Source organism: Astatotilapia calliptera, chromosome 1, assembly GCF_964374335.1.
Source record: "Astatotilapia calliptera chromosome 1, fAstCal68.1, whole genome shotgun sequence".
NCBI classification, from domain to species: domain Eukaryota; kingdom Metazoa; phylum Chordata; class Actinopteri; order Cichliformes; family Cichlidae; genus Astatotilapia; species Astatotilapia calliptera.
Window position 1 is genome coordinate 33,959,735 of NC_137422.1, and position 15,931 is coordinate 33,975,665.

Genomic DNA, 15,931 nt, shown 5'->3' on the forward strand with positions numbered 1-15,931 from the left:
CTGAGCTTTTATAGAAAATAAAAGCCTCGACTCCAAATTGTGGTAAAAGGACAAACCAAAAAAATGATCTATCTCTAACCAAATTAGATTTGATATAGAGTTTTACATGTTTTACATTAATACTAGGTTAAAAAAAAGGATTTATTCAGTTTTAAGCAGATCTTTTAACTGATCTCCTCGAGAAGTGAGTAATATTTTTGTGGGTGTTACAATTCTAATTTCCTAGTATACTAAACCGCTATCAAAAACGACTTTTTCATAGAAAGCCATCGCTCCCTTGACTTGCAGTAACGGAGTATCAACACTAGGAGGCAGTAACATATTTTTAATACGTGTTGACGTCAGCTGCTGTACAGCATGAGACAGTCTAACAGCAGGGATGTAAACAGTACTTTCCTCATTCATATGCTGCGGCTGGCCTACAGGTTCGTGACAGATATTTCCTGGTCCATTTGTTATTTTTGTGTGAACCAGGAAACCTGTATATACTCTGTGTTTAATCCGGGCATTGGTTTACTTCGAGTACATCTAGTGGCTGTGTACATACTAGCATAATGTAAAAGTGCTAAGTTAGCTTGCTAGAACTTCTGAAGCTAACAGGGTAAACAGGAATGTGTGCACTTTTAAAGAAAAAAACTGTTTACGGTTCTTTTGTGTATTAGGATGATAAATACTTGCTAGACGAGCATTCATTAGCCTGTCTGAAATTCGGCATGAATTCAGGATACAACAACCGAAAGTAAACTGAAGCTATAGTCTTCACCAAACTATTGATTTGCCTGCCTGGATAGAGAAGAATAAGTGACGCCAACTCAATAAAATGTTTATACTATAAACATGTATTTGATAGAATATTTGAAATACGCTTTATTGCAATAGTTTTGAAGCGATATGGCTGTGGTCAGACTGACGACTTTCCCTTCCTTCTCTTCGTGCTGGTTAAAATTAGGTATTTGGTATTAACAGGCAGCATATCGATCTTAAATTCCAGCTTAGATCTGTGTGGGAGAATCTCATGCTGGTGGCAACATGGCATCAACTTCCAGCTTTGCTCCTCCAAAACTGTCAGACTTTATTCTCACAGAGCGGCTGGGCAGTGGTACATATGCTACAGTCTACAAAGCCTACAGGAAGGTGAGTTAATCTGTGATATGTAAATGTGGGTATTATTAGTCATTTTGATTATATACCACACATTTTACATTCCTAATTCTTTCTGCATTTAAGGCTCACACAGAGTATGTTATGCACTATGCATAATAATGTCAAAAAGAAAGTTTAGACAGGTGTCCATGCAACCCTGCGCATTTGATTAATTGATCATCTGCAAGTGTGACAACTTCTAAAAAAGCTGAGGTTTTTTAGAAGTGGTCACCTCAACTCTAACTGAATTTCCTGAACTCCGAGTCCTAGCCTAACAGAGGCCTAGCCTAACTCCAAAAGCCTCAGCTAGCATGTTAAATGTTCAAGTTCATGATGGTAAAGTTAGAAAAAGGCGGAATAATATGGCTTGCTAAGAGGGGTTATCAGGAGAAAAGTTCTTATCTCTCAAATCAACATGGCACATAACAAATCAAAAGACTTCTGAAACAATGTCCTTTGGACAGACAAAGCCATAGTGGAGATGTTTGGCTATAATGTACAGCCCCTACTTAGCAAAAAACACAGCATATCAACACAAACACCTGCCAACTGTCAACAACATTAGTGGAGTGGTAATTTGGGCTTGTTTTTCAGCCACAGGATCTCGGCACCAATATTGTAGAGTAAAATGCGAGGCTATTTGACTGATAGTTAAAGCATTGTCTTAATTTGGTCACGAATGGTTGAAAAAGAAAAGAAGCAAGATTTTGGAATGGTCCAGTTAATGTCCAGAGCTCAACCCGATTTAAAAGCGTGGCAAGACCTTAAGAGAGCTGAATATAAATTAATTTCTACAAACTTCAGTTAACTAAAACTACACTGTAAAGGAGAGTGGGCCAAAATTCTTCCATAATGTTGTGAGAAACTGTAGTCATGCAGAAAACGGTCACAAGTCATTGCTGCTGAAGTTGGTTCTGTGGACTTTTTAGTCATGGAGCGTACTTGATTTCTCAAATGACTATGCAGTCCTGTTAAAACCTTTTTTTGTTTGTTTGTTTGTTTTGCAGGGGAACAGTCGAGAGGTGGTTGCAGTTAAAGTAGTTGGAAAGAAGACTCTTAACAAGGCTTCCACAGAAAATCTGCTCACAGAGATTGAAATCCTAAAGACTGTGCGCCATCCTCATATAGTGCAGCTGAAAGACTTCCAGGTTAGCTCATACATGTGTTTTAGTATAGCTGGTACTTATGCAAGGTTTTTTTTTTTTTGATGAGCAGAGTTTTGTGTCCCATATTATCTGTCTGGCTTTTTAATAACTGTTCATCTAGTTCAGGAATATAAGGGCGGGAGCTTCTCCCAGCTGTTGTAGGGTGAGAAGCAGGATACACCCTGGACCAGTTGCAGCAATCTCCAAAAATAAAAAAATACTGTAAATAATATTTGTGGTACTTAAAAAAATCAATAAAATAGGAAAAAGGAACAGAAAGGCACTAGACCCATATTATTATATAAACTTTTCCCAGATTAAATAATAAATTGTTTTAAAACATTTTGTTATTTACAATATTGTGTTTACTATATTTGCACCTTTTTCTACATTAATTGTTTGGATATCACTTTCTATATAATTTTCTATATAAATTTTTTATATAATTTCTCTCTTGTTTATATGTTTTCTTCCTGTTTTCTTCTTTTTTAGCTGATATTTATGTTTTTAAAACATTAAGAAAGATATTAACGAAATAAATGTGAAATAAAACTAATACTCTTGCTTCGACTCTGTCCCTCAGTGTCTGAACTTTTCTTTTTCATCAGTGGGATGCTGAAAATATTTACTTGATTCTTGAATGGTGTTCTGGTGGCGATCTCTCCTGCTTCATTCGCAGTCGCAGGATTTTACCTGAGAGTGTGACTCGGCGCTTCCTGCAGCAGATTGGTGGGTGATTCCCATTTCAAACAATATTGCTGAAGTTTTATGTGAATGTTTTTGATGAGAGACTTGTTTGAAAGCAATCAGCATGAAGCAGGTTTTTACATACCCGTTTTAGGAAGTCTGGAAATTAAATCCAATTCGAAAACTTTTTCAGCTGTGCATACTTGTTTGTGGAATAAAATTGCATTCATATTCTATCCTGAGCTATTACATCTGTCCACAAAAACAGCTTGTGCCCTCCAGTTTCTTCATGAGCGAAATATCTCACACCTGGATTTGAAACCCCAGAATATTCTGCTCAGCGGCTCTATCCTGAAACTAGCAGGTGATCACATGCACTCACTAAACAACAAGCACGGGAAGCTAATGTTTTACTGTAAACATGCCAACTGGTAGAGAATAAACAGATAGTTTCAGATGTAATTTACTTCCTAATTTGCCCACAGATTTTGGTTTTGCACAATACATGTCCCCATGGGACGAGCAGAGTGTCCTGAGAGGTTCTCCTCTCTACATGGCTCCTGAGATGGTGTGCCGTCGGCAGTATGACTCCAGGGTGGATCTGTGGTCTGTAGGAGTTATTCTCTATGGCAAGTACTGCGTGTTCACATATTTTATCTCTTGTGAATGTGAAATGCCATCAACATGAAGAATACTTTGCTTCATTTGTCACTTGTAATGCATTTGTGTTAGACATCTTGGCAACTAATGTGGTTCTGGGTACACAGAATCTGGTGTAATCTGTCCTGTGCCATGTTGTGTGTCTCACTTCTGACAGTAATTTATAATATCTTGACACCACTCCTTTTCCAGCAATAAAAGGCTAATCAGCTGACTGACCCTGCAGGCTTGAAAGAGCTCACTCAGTAGGCTAAAAGTAGAATTGAACTATTAATCATCAAGTGACAGAGTGGTGAAGAGCCCTTTATGGGTTTTTAGTGCAGTAATTGTGCAATAATATTGTAATAGCACACAGCAGTAACGTGTGCTATCGGTGTGACACTGTACAGTGCAAAATGAAAAGAATATTTTATATTATGTGCTTTTTAGAAAAGCTAAGTAGAATTAATTTAATTTTTCATTTGCACAGAATTTTTCAATAAAATCCAACATTCAAGTTGTTGATTGTTTTAATATCTATCTGTCTATCTGTCTGTCTATCTGTGTATCTGTGTGCAAGAGTTTATTAAGATTGCTCAGTTGAATCACTTTCTTTATTTTTTTTATTATGAAGTACTCAGTAATTATTGCATAATTATTCTTTTGTAATAATCTACTGCCCATTGTTTTTGTGCACACAGAGGCATTGTTTGGCAGAGCACCATTTGCATCAAAGTCATATGCTGAATTAGAGGAGAAGATCAGGAGCAACCAACCTATTGAAGTAAGTTATGAGCAATCTGGTGAATGTGTTAGAAAAACTTGAATTGCACTGGTTATGAGCAAATGTGCAAATGACAATGACTATTCCAACTATGGATGTAGAAATCCTGCTGAATGCTATAGTTATGTTTCTTATGTTTATAAAAATTGCTCGTCAGTATGCAAAGGCACAAATTTAAGCATTTCATTTTGTTACATTTGTACAGTATCTCCATAGTATATTGGGGTTGATCAGGTTTTCCAGATTGATATGTATCATTACATCTTCTTCAAATTAGATAGCATAGTAATAATTTCCTAACAGTAAATCTGAAATATGCTGTAGGTGGCCTGTGTAGAAAACACAACAGTTGCAAGTATTTTTCTCCCATGTACTGGATTTAACCACTAGATGGCAAACTATTCCACTCAAGAGGAACCAGCAATTGAAGCTCTACTGAAACATGACTGGTCCTCTTAAATCACCTACAACATTCAAGACAATCTGAAATGTCTCTTCTAGGAAGCTGAAGAACATGAACTTTTAAATGATGAGAAATAATAAAAGATACTAGATGAATTTGAGTGAAATAAACATCAAGACAGCAGCATAAGCTGTTTGTTTATTCCCTAAATAAATGTTATCCTCTCTTAGCTTCATTCCATACTTTTACTCTTCTCATTTGTCCTCTCCTGCAGTGATTCTGTGGTCTACTCCAGAGTTTGACAAATACTGATTTAAGAGGGCAGTCTGGGACTGAAAACTGTGTTTACATACAGAAAACAAGGGCTTGTGATCTCTTAAAAAAGAGACAGAGAGAGATAATTAATTAAATGGCTTAGTAACTAATAACTCTATTTGTGTCTTTGTCCTATTTTTTGCCACATGCGCAAACCACATTAGGCTTAAGATTGGAAGAATTATCAAGAAAACATGTGCTTGTTTTACCCTTTCTTTAATGGAGACAAGAAAAGGGGAAAGAGGGGCGGAATGACGTGCAGCAAAGGTCCCATGACAGTAATGAAACCCTCTGTCCAACCTTTGTACGTGATGGGCTACTGGGGCATCCGCGATCCGTGCACTTTAATGTTGGAGGACTTTCAAAACACTAGGATTCTTGAATCAGACATTAGTCTTAGACTTAATTGATTGCATTAGCACATGGCCCATTATCCAGGGATTCACACAGAGAGTTTAAAGGTCATCTTTTGACAGAAAGTAGCAACGTGAGACCAGAGGGTCTGTGGTAACAATGTGCTGTCCTTTTTCCTTGTATCACCATGCCGATTGGATGCAATGCAATAAGGTTGTGTTTTGTATCAGCTCCCTCCCGGGGCCAGGGTATCCAAGGACTGCAGAGACCTTCTGTTGCGGCTGCTGGAGAGAAATCCAGATGCCCGGATTACCTTTGCAGAGTTCTTTACCCACCCTTTTGTGGATATGGAGCACATGCCAACTGCAGAAAGTATAGTGAAAGCGGTAAGAGACTAGGATTATTCCAGATTTTCAAGAAATATTTTGTATGTGACTGACTTTTATACATGCGTTTGTAGGTCTGTAAACATACTTTCGCTGTGTGGTGTTAATGAATAGACGTTTGTATCCGTTTCCAATCAGTAATGCCACTTTCTGTTTCTTCTTTCCAGAAAAAGCTGGTCCTACAGGCCGTTCAGAAGGACCAGGAGGGGGAGAGGTCTGCAGCACTCTCGCTTTACTGCAGTGCTCTTGAGCACTTTGTCCCTGCTATTTATTGTAAGAGCAACAACCACCATAATATCCTGTCTATGACTTAAGGCCCACTATGATGCACTGTCTTTGTTCCAGCACAATAAACTGGCAAAGGAAACTCAATAAATGAAAAACCAACACATCTCTTTTCTTTGCCCTCCCTAGATGAAACAAATTGTCAACGTAAAGAGGCCCTCAGGCAAAAGGTAGGCCTGAAAACAGTCCTCACATTCACATGTGGATTGCCCTCTATTTTCAGTTGCTTTTTTCCCTATAATCCAGTGGCTCTCACTTGTAATGAATTCTTCTTTATGAAAACCATATGTGTGTATAGAGAGCATGAGAACCATATGTTGTGGTTGATGTAATTAAGTTAAGTCAATGTAAGCGGCCTTTCCACAGGTCAGGCAGTATGTGTCCAGAGCTGAGGAGCTGAAAGCCCTGGTAGCTTCGGACAACAGGCTGAGCTTCGAGCAGGCGCGGACTTCCAGGGACGTCCTCCGAGGTAAAGAAACAAAAAATAAAAATAAAAAACATACATCTCCGGGCAGAGGCTGAGGCACCACATGGCTCCCAAGCTGGATGTAGCCTGCTGTATTTTGTTTTACATAAGCACTGTGCTTGTTAATCAATATCCTATGTTTACACCACACATTATTACCAAGGCCACACACCAGTCTTTGCAGCCTTCATTCAAGCAATATGTCTGTGAAGTCCAGGTTCACTTAGTGCTGCACTATGAATCAAACTTGAGCCTTGTTTAGCCACACACTGTGTATCATTTTTCTTTTAACTTAGATCAAATAATTGGATGTTTACTTCAAAATGGGTTTTTGTAGAATAGCAAACATGCAAAGATGAAACATGTAAAACTTTAATCAGTATTAGAAGGAAAAAAATGTTCATTTCTCTTTGTCCTGGAGGTGAAATGTCTGTGAAGGTTTTCAGTCATCCAGGTCATCGTAGTCTAAAGAGCTTGGAAAGAAAAGTGTCTGGACTTATTTAGGTTTCTTGAAGACGTTTTACCTCTCATCGAGAAGCTTCTTCAGTCTGAAGCTCAAACAATTACTCAAATATATAACTAAACCACTGTGTCCACAATACAGTTTGTCATAAGATGCATCAATATTTCATGCTAATTTCAAAGTTCTGCATATGTTTCAGTAGAATGAGTTCTGCTGTGTGTCTATCTAAATTCAACAGCAATGCAAAGTAGTTTTCTGTTTTTCTTCATTTGCAGAAATGTCTAAAGATCAGCCACGTCTGCTAGCTGCTTTGGAGATGGCCTCTACTGCCATTGCTAAGGTTAGATGGGTTTATTGCGGGATGATGACATCACTGTAGTTACACATAAAGGCAAAGTGAAGTAAAGGCAATATAATGGAGAATAAGACCTAAGTGGAAGAGTAAAAAACCAAACCCTTCTCTTAGATTGATATCCAAACCACATCTTTTAAGCTCATTTGTGAACCAAACAAATGTTTGTTTGTTTTTTCAGTTTTGTGTCTGTTGTTTCAGCAGCCAACAAGAAGGGAATAAATTGTGTAGTAGTAGTAGTGGTGCTAGTTAGTTTTTAGTTACTTGATATACTGGCTTAAATAATTTCTGCCTAACTTTCCTGTATAGGAGGAGAGTGGATCAGATGACCTTGAGGCACTGGATATGTACCAGCAGTGTTTAGGAGAACTACTGTTGGGACTAGCAGGTAGACAAATACATTTCTTTCGTTATAACATCAGTTATTCAGATTTTTATAGATGTTGGTTGCTGAGCCACTTCACCGGTTCTTAAGGTAAGCTAAAGTGCTAAAGCATAGGGAATGCTGAAGTGTCACCAAAGACAATGAAACCATCTTGTAGTCCTCTATCTGGTACTTTCTCTGCACACTGAGACTGTAGCAGCTTTGTTCGTGTGTTTGCAAATATTTGGTACTAGAGAGAGAAAAATAAGAAAGATTTTGAAGAAAAATAATTTTAAAAGGCAGCTTGGCACTTAGAGTTATGTAAAGTGGGGTAATAATGAGTAGGCTAGGACTCAGAGTTCAGGAAATTCAGTTAGAGTTGAGGCTATAGCTAGGTCAAGAAATAGCTAAGGAAAAATGATCCTCAAGGGAAAGACGTTGGAGAGTGAATAAAGAGTAATTTAACTAGAATAAGAAAAGATACTAAACATGACAAAGGGTCTTTTAGAGAGGTGGATGCAAAGAAAGGGTGACCGGGGGAGAGTGAAAGGTAATCTGAAAGGGTGAAAGACAAGAGACTGTGAAACCACAGACTTGGAGAGAGATGGGGACACTTAGTATGACAGACAGAGTAACAGAAGAGACTCCAGTGACTCTGTCTGTGGCCTGGCGTCCATTAGGCTGGGTTCATGAGCTCATCTGGAAGATCAGCCCAATGGAAGAGGTGGAATAGAGTGATCCAGATGTGGCTTTGAGCTGGGATGAGACCCGTGCCAGCACCCTGTGTGTGGTATGAAAGCCTTGCCATCTGCTTCCCATTCAGACAGAACACTTCACTTATTTGTGTTTACACACTGGAAACAAACAAAAACTATTATCTTTCTAATAGACAAGAGCTCTAAGCATTCAGATACTGCTTTTGAAACAAATCTGGTCAATTAAAAAATACTGTTACTTTTTCACTTGAAATGGATATTAGTTTCTAAAGCTGTCTGAAGAAAATTTTTACACGTGTAGAATAACGCTGATAGCTTTTTTTTTTTCTTTTTTTTTTTAGATTTGTTATGCTATACTGGTTTAGTTGGTTGGTGAATGCAGTCCCAACCACCTTCTCTCTCCAGTGTCAGGGAGCCTTGTTGTGGCAGAGGATACCATGAGGAGTATAGTCGGGGGAAAAGATTGGTTCTTTGACTGTCTAGGAGCTCTTTGCCACACAGCTTTTCATCATGCCTAACTACCACAGACTCCTCTTTTTACTGCTCATCTCTCTCCATTTTCTGTGAGTCTTCTCTTTTGGATGGTAGTTGGTGAAAACACTGGCCTACATTAGAAACCATCCCATCTTGAACCTCACTAGTGAAATCCAGTCTTGTAGTTGACCTCTCCCAGAACAAACTAAGTAATTAGGTATTGGACTTCTCTCCTCCCTTCATCTCCTCATTATTTTCCTCATTATTCTTATGTCTTTTTTTTTTCTCCTCTTGGTGAGCCAGCCGAGCCCCAGGGCCGCAGGAGGGAGCTGCTCCACAGCGAGGTGAGTGTGTGAGGAAGGGATTCTGGTTCAGTGCTCACAGTAGGAACGACAATCTCCTACCTCCACTGAGCCCTCAGCTGATCACCTTCCACAATACACACTCCATCACATAACCTGCAAGCATTTTTTCCACTCATCAAATACGATTTTGTTTTTGTTTTGTTTTTTGGTAAAGAACAAATAATATAATTCATCATCTATAGTTCCTGTAACATACCCATAGATCACTGTCCACGTAGATAATTGGATATCTTGTATTACCAGTGCGTCACGTGACCACTCTTGCAGAGGTACACATACTGACAAATTATCAGTTACATAAAGCTTTATGGTGCTTTTTTTTGGTTTTACAATTTAAAAACTTTGCTAAAATTTAGCTAGATGTCTCATTCATAGACTATTGTTTTTTCTAATCCACTTCAGTTACTGTAGAGGCTGGAAAGCCTCTGTTGCAAAAGAGTAATGTCAACTTTAAAGTCAGTCAGCTAAAAATGAAATGTTTTTAAAAATGTGGGGATGTGATGAATCTAAAATGTCAAGAAGGTCAGCATCCATTTATTTATTTCTAATCTTCTTACACTTGCGAGAACCTGGGGGAATAATAGCCATGTTTTTCCAACATCCTCAACGAAGCTGAATAAAACCCTAAATTCTGCAATCCTGTAAGATTGCTTACTGTAACTTTGAGGAATTAGGATCCTGGATTCTTGCATTGATGAGGTGTTATGTATGTCTGTTGGTAAAGCTCCGGAGTCTTTTGTTTTTGTGAAGATTGTTAATCCAGAAACTGATCCAACAACAGACAGCCATATTTCAACAACAAAGCCAAAAAAAAGGGGGGGGGGATTGAATGGGCCGTGTAGACCTCCCTATTTGAAGTTTTATGGGTGCTTGTCTTAAGTAAATTCAGCTGCGGCTGTAATAATCTAATGCAGCATTAGGGAGGCGAGTTTGGGGTATTAGATTGAAAGCATGTGTGTATGTGAGAACCTAAAAAAGCCAACACATGCTGCCATGGCTGGCCTCCATGTGCGTTCATATCTACTGTTGAGCACACTTTGGTCTCTCAAAGCTGTAATTCAATATTCTGGCTTCTCAGTAGTGAGTCATAGCTTGGATCTAGCTAGTGTATGTTGACATAGTGTCATTATGGCTGAGCATACATGGGATCTCTTTGTCTTGTAGCCTTTGTTGGTAATAAAATTTCTGCAAGTTATCAGCATGCCCCATATACTTTGCTTACCCGTGTAGATTTGTTCCACATTTATTGTAGTTGGTGATTAAAGGGATTGTGATTAAAGTTTTGTGGCTACATAAGGTTGGGGTCAGAGCCGGATACTAAAAACCTGTGGTCAGAATGATTATTTGGCTCCAAAGATTGGTGTTTTAAAGGGACATTATGGACGTCATCAATTTAGGTCTCCCGTCATTACGATCCTCAGATGTTACTTCAGTAAGACCTGAGAGAGCTGGCTTTAAATTGTGACAAAGTGGGGGTACAACTAGGTATTAGGTGCAGCCAAAAACCTTCATGATCACCAAAGGACTGATTACCACAGTAAAGAGCATCCTCGAGCCTTGTGATGACAGCAGTTACCGCTTGCACGTGTGTGCCATATGAAATCTTTTCAAAAAATAGAAATACTAAGTTGCAGAGATGATTGGTTTGATCTGATTTAATTCAGGTTTTGCCAACATGCATCCAGAATTTATTGTTTGTTTGTTTGTTTGTTTTATGCACAAAAACAGCACAGTGTAGAGTAAATAATAAATAAAATACATAATACACAACAAAAAACAATTAACCATCTGTATACTTCACTTAAAGGCAATTAAGTCACAATAAAATGTAAAAAATTAGACTATATGGTCATACTGGAAGCTGTCTGAGAATTACTAGTGTTATGTAACCACAAACTACAGCTGAGGGTTGTACTAATGTGTTTTGTTTTACAGCCTTTTGATAACAAAGAAGACTTTTTATTAAAAACCAGAGAAAAGGGGGATCACTGAAGTCTAGGAACTATGAATATCTGTACAATCTGTTATCTCATCTACTATGGGATGGATTATATTTTAACTAGTCAGCCTTGCTTCTGGATTCATGCTGCAGGCACAGTTAAAATCCTGAGTAGAAAACATGTTTAAAATGAAAGCCACTGTGCCTGTGTTGTAACTGTGTATCTGTTACCAAATTTATTGGAATTTTGTATCTCATCAGATTAAAAGCCTCATGAGCAGAGCTGAATACCTCAAAAAGCATATTAAGGTAAGCATGCACTCCTTCAGCGTACATTCAAGTGAAGGAGAAGAAAGACCCCAGACTGTATGAGAAAACATTTGATTTACAAAAAAAACAGAGGCAAGGATCTTAAGATACATGTTTTGTTAATTTTTCAGATGCAGGAGACTCAAAGGGACGTTTCTCTGGATCGAGAATCTCTCGCAGAATCCGTCAGAAGTTGTGAGTCTCCCTGTTGTGTTGTGTAATCATTACTTTGCCCTTAAATGTGTTTTTACTTTTTTGATTTTACCTTGCAGCCATTCTGATAAGTAGCTACAGTATATGTAGTGTTAGTGAGGGGATGTGGTGGAAGTTGCTGTAGGTGAGGAACACACATCTCAAGTTGCAATGAAATGTCCTTTCACTGAAGTTTTTTCCACTAGTAAAATATGAGCCATTCTGTTGCTGCTCTGGCCGCCCTGCTGGGCTCCCTGACTCTTTCATTTTATTTCCATGCAGCCCTGTCCTCCCGTATAGCCTATATTGTGAAAGTGAGACATATTCAAAGAAAAAAATAATAACTTTAAAAAGTCTAAACTCGAAACTTCTATTTAAGGGTTGCTTTTTGTTCCTTTTGTGTCGCTACATGTCAAACGTCTCCACAAAGTTAAGTTTTAATATCTGCAAATTTCTGTAGTGGTAACCTTTGTAGACAAAACCTAATTCCTCATATTTTCTAAGCTCTGCTCCTAGATGGATAGTAAATACTTAAAGTCGGGACAATATCCTGTTCTCCGCTAGGGATTCCTGGGGAGTTATGAATTTAAAAAAGAAAAAAAGACAGGAACGGGGGAAGGCAACTGATGACTGTAGAGGCCGTTTAAGTTTCATGAAGAATGTGGCTTCTTATTCTGCTGGTGTTATTTTAATAAAACCACACCACAGTCAGCCTGGCTGGCACTAATCCAACAGTAGCTGTAGTAGAGAGGGTCGCAGCTACGCCCAAGTCTGGTGACCTTAGACTACACCAACATAAGCATAACCAACTTTTGCTGAGAACTGAGATCTCTAAACTCCTCTAAAAAATCACATGTCAGACTGTCTTGGTAGTCCATGTACAGCACCTTTCCCTTACAAGCCTGGAGCCCTGAATATTTAAACTGGCATCATATGCATGATCAGTGTAGCCCAGCAGGGGATAGAAATGAAGGTCTTGGCAGATGAATATCTGATAACTCCATTTACATAAAGGTTTATTTATGGAAAAGGACTGGACATGTTCTGTTTGGCTCATGCAGCAACAAACAATAAAAGAGGACTCGCATCTCCTCCAAGGTCACGATTTAGTGTGTTTACAAAATTAATTATATTTTATCAGTGTCAGTGGCTGTTTGTACTGGCTTTGTTCAAAGATGAGTTGGCTTAGAGCTGTAACACCTCAGAAGAAGATTGTTATAGAAAATAATTCAAAGCTTCTTTTGTTACCCTGATGCAGAAAATGTCAGCAAGAAAAAAAAATACACAAACAAGTATAAGCAATTGGATTTTCATGGAAAAATCTGAAACATGGGGATCATGCCAGAATTCTGATGCAGGCCTAATAAGCATAGAGTACATTTTATTCTAAATGCAGATGATTATTAGTTTCTGTCACTGCTATAACATCAGTATTAAAATCACAAGAAGAGTATACATATACTGCAAACTACATATACTATTTGGTGGGATGCCAGTCTGTCTATGCTGGAGAGTGGACAGGAGACGACACACTAAAGCACTTTTCACACATGCACTGCAGCCCTGGACTCTCCTAAGTATTACCTAACAGAGACGCATGTGAGGACTTGAATATCTGATGCAGTCAATTCGGACATTAGCTGGTCTTTAATCTGCCTGTACTTTCATTAAAGTTTCACAATTGAATTTAGATTCAGAAAACTGATTGATGAAGTGATATCTACGTAGTGTAACGGTGATTGCTAATTATGCAGTGGCACAGACAGAACACCTGGGCTGCTGATGTGCACTTCAGTACACAGCAGGAGAAGGAGAAAGACATCACATTTAAGCTCATAGGTAGTAACACAAACGCGCATTAAGTTAGATAATTAATTTATAAATAAACTTTAAATGTTTATAAAGAGTTGTTTTTATAAAAATGTTGAAGATGTTTAGTCTAACACACTGTTTTCCTTTAATCAGTCGAAATGAATAACATAAAAGTTTCCTAAGCAACTCTGGAAAATATTCTTCATCTTTTTGGATGCCAGATGTGTTTACCGAACCCTTAGAGAATAATTATTTCAAATGTTGTAGGAAATGTGTTGTAATCTTGAAAAAGTGGAGCTTGACACATTTCTGTCTTCTCAGCCTGCTGTTTGCAGTAAACAGGACAGCCACCGTAGGAAGACTGGAACTCCTCGGCTGTCTGTCAGTGTACAGGTTGGACACAGAGCCTTCACCTGACCAGCTTTCTGCTGTAGCCAAATCACACCACATCCTAACCAACTGAGTACACTATCTGGGTGGGATATTGCACTTGCCAGCCAAATGTGGTCAATGTTTTGGCTGATGCTGTAAAGTTTTTACATGAAATGATTGGACAGGTAGTGAACTTCTGTTTATTATTTTTCAGGAAAAAAAAAGTTGGCTGGTAAGAAACTCTTGAATTTTGGATTTGCACACTGCTGAATGTGAAAGTTCCCTGTTCTTTACACTGTTGTTGCCCTGCTTAGCCCGAATCCCCTCCTACTGACACACCATTGATATGTAAATGGTGGACAGCTTGTATGACAATACAACACTGTCACGGCAACACGCAACTGGCACTGTTGCATTTTGGTTTGGTGCAGAACATTCAAATGTATTTGAAGTTTAACTAAACCTGCGAAAAACTGAAAATACAGATGTTTCAAAAGCATTTTCAGCAAATAGTATAGATGATGTGTACGATATATGATATAGAGGCCTGTACAAACAGCTACATACTACTCCGCACCCCCCTTTTCCCCCCACTGCCTTTACTGTGGGTGAACCACAGGCTCACCATGCTCTCTCCACTGATGGAGTTCTCTCCACCGCTATGAGGGGAAAACTGGAGAGGTGCGGCCTCTGCCTTATTTACACTAGACATGCATTTTCTTAGGTTTGGCACTGGCTTTAGATTTGAGGGATACACTGAGTTGTGGAGTTCAAGTAAAGCCTTCATAACTGGGCCTCTGTGAAACGGTAAAAAACTTAATAGATGGTGGCAAGCCAATGATCCTCGCTGTTGTAGGTCTTCACGGACCGTTTAGATTTCATTTATTTGAATATTCCAAAAGGGAGCTTTAATACAGTTATCAAAAATATTATACTGTATGTTTGTTTGCAAGATTTTCATTCTGCTGTACTGTTTCATTATTTAATTTCTTTATACAGTGTGAATTTTAATATGTATTTATTAAATGACAAATCACAAATGACAGTTCTGTCTCAAAATAAAATCACAATCTTTAAAAATTGTGCAGTCTGAAGTTTTGTCAGCAGCACGTCGCAAACACTTATTTTTCAGAATCTTTGCAAAGATTTATTTGTCTTCGTGTGAACAGCGCTCCTGGTTCCTCACCACCGTCATCATCTGGAAGTGCGCTCTGTAGAAACAGCTGGCTCGTGTCCACGAGGGGTGGAGACAGGGAGGCAGGGAAGGGAAAAGTAAGAATACTTGTTAATAATATGATTCATGAGATGAGATAACGGATTCAATAAAATGTCACAAAAACTGGAGAATGGTGAGGAATTTATTTCATCTGCATAATCTCTTTTGCCAAGAATGCTACGTCCAGGTTTTTTCACAAAATTATGTCAGTTGAAGACCTAACATGATAGATCCACATTTTTATTCTGTGAAGCTTTGGCTTACTGTTATCTTTTTTGGAAAAGTAAAATGATTGTCCCACTCACCCCCAAAATAAGATTTTTGCCTCTTTGGGGGGAAAACAAGGCCTGTCTTACAAAGTGAAAGTTCGGAGTTTGAAAGATGTGTTTACCATGCAGTTTCCAGTGAAACACAGTACTGCTCCATTAATGGAAATGCATGAATCTGTGTGTGTGTTTTTCATTTATGCTAAACTCTAAAAGCCAAGATATTTTGATTTCCACAGTTCTTTGATTATTCTTTTTTTATTTCTGTCACGTTCGCTTTTTCCAACTTATTTCCAATATTAAATTGCCCATTTAAAAACTGGATCAGTAGATCAAAAGACAAAGTTTTGTGAAAATCGGAAAGAGATGTATTTTGATATCTTAAAAAACTGCAGCTGTGGTTGTCATAGGTTTACGAGCGGTCTTCAAAACCAGGACTCAGATTAATGTTTGTTTTCTGTGCTCTCATTTAGCTAATAACAAT

General features: G+C 38.4%; 1 protein-coding gene across 2 annotated transcripts; it reads left to right on the plus strand.

The window, feature by feature from the left end:
• The first annotated feature begins 291 nt into the window (after nt 1-291).
• On the plus strand, nt 292-15,045 carry ulk3 (unc-51 like kinase 3). 2 transcript variants are annotated; one of them, XM_026174313.2, is made up of 17 exons: nt 292-425; nt 992-1,134; nt 2,151-2,291; nt 2,897-3,017; nt 3,244-3,339; nt 3,461-3,604; nt 4,316-4,398; nt 5,701-5,856; nt 6,024-6,129; nt 6,271-6,311; nt 6,508-6,610; nt 7,346-7,410; nt 7,732-7,810; nt 9,280-9,320; nt 11,542-11,589; nt 11,721-11,784; nt 13,915-15,045. In XM_026174313.2, exons 2-17 carry the CDS (start codon nt 1,030-1,032, stop codon nt 13,929-13,931), a joined length of 1,410 nt encoding a protein of 469 aa, XP_026030098.2. In that variant the 5' UTR covers nt 292-425; nt 992-1,029; the 3' UTR covers nt 13,932-15,045. The 2 variants fall into 2 exon arrangements, with proteins under 2 accessions (XP_026030098.2, XP_026030106.2); XM_026174321.2 differs by lacking the exons at nt 9,280-9,320; nt 11,542-11,589; nt 11,721-11,784; nt 13,915-15,045 and adding an exon at nt 8,844-9,022.
• The last annotated feature ends 886 nt before the right edge of the window (nt 15,046-15,931 follow it).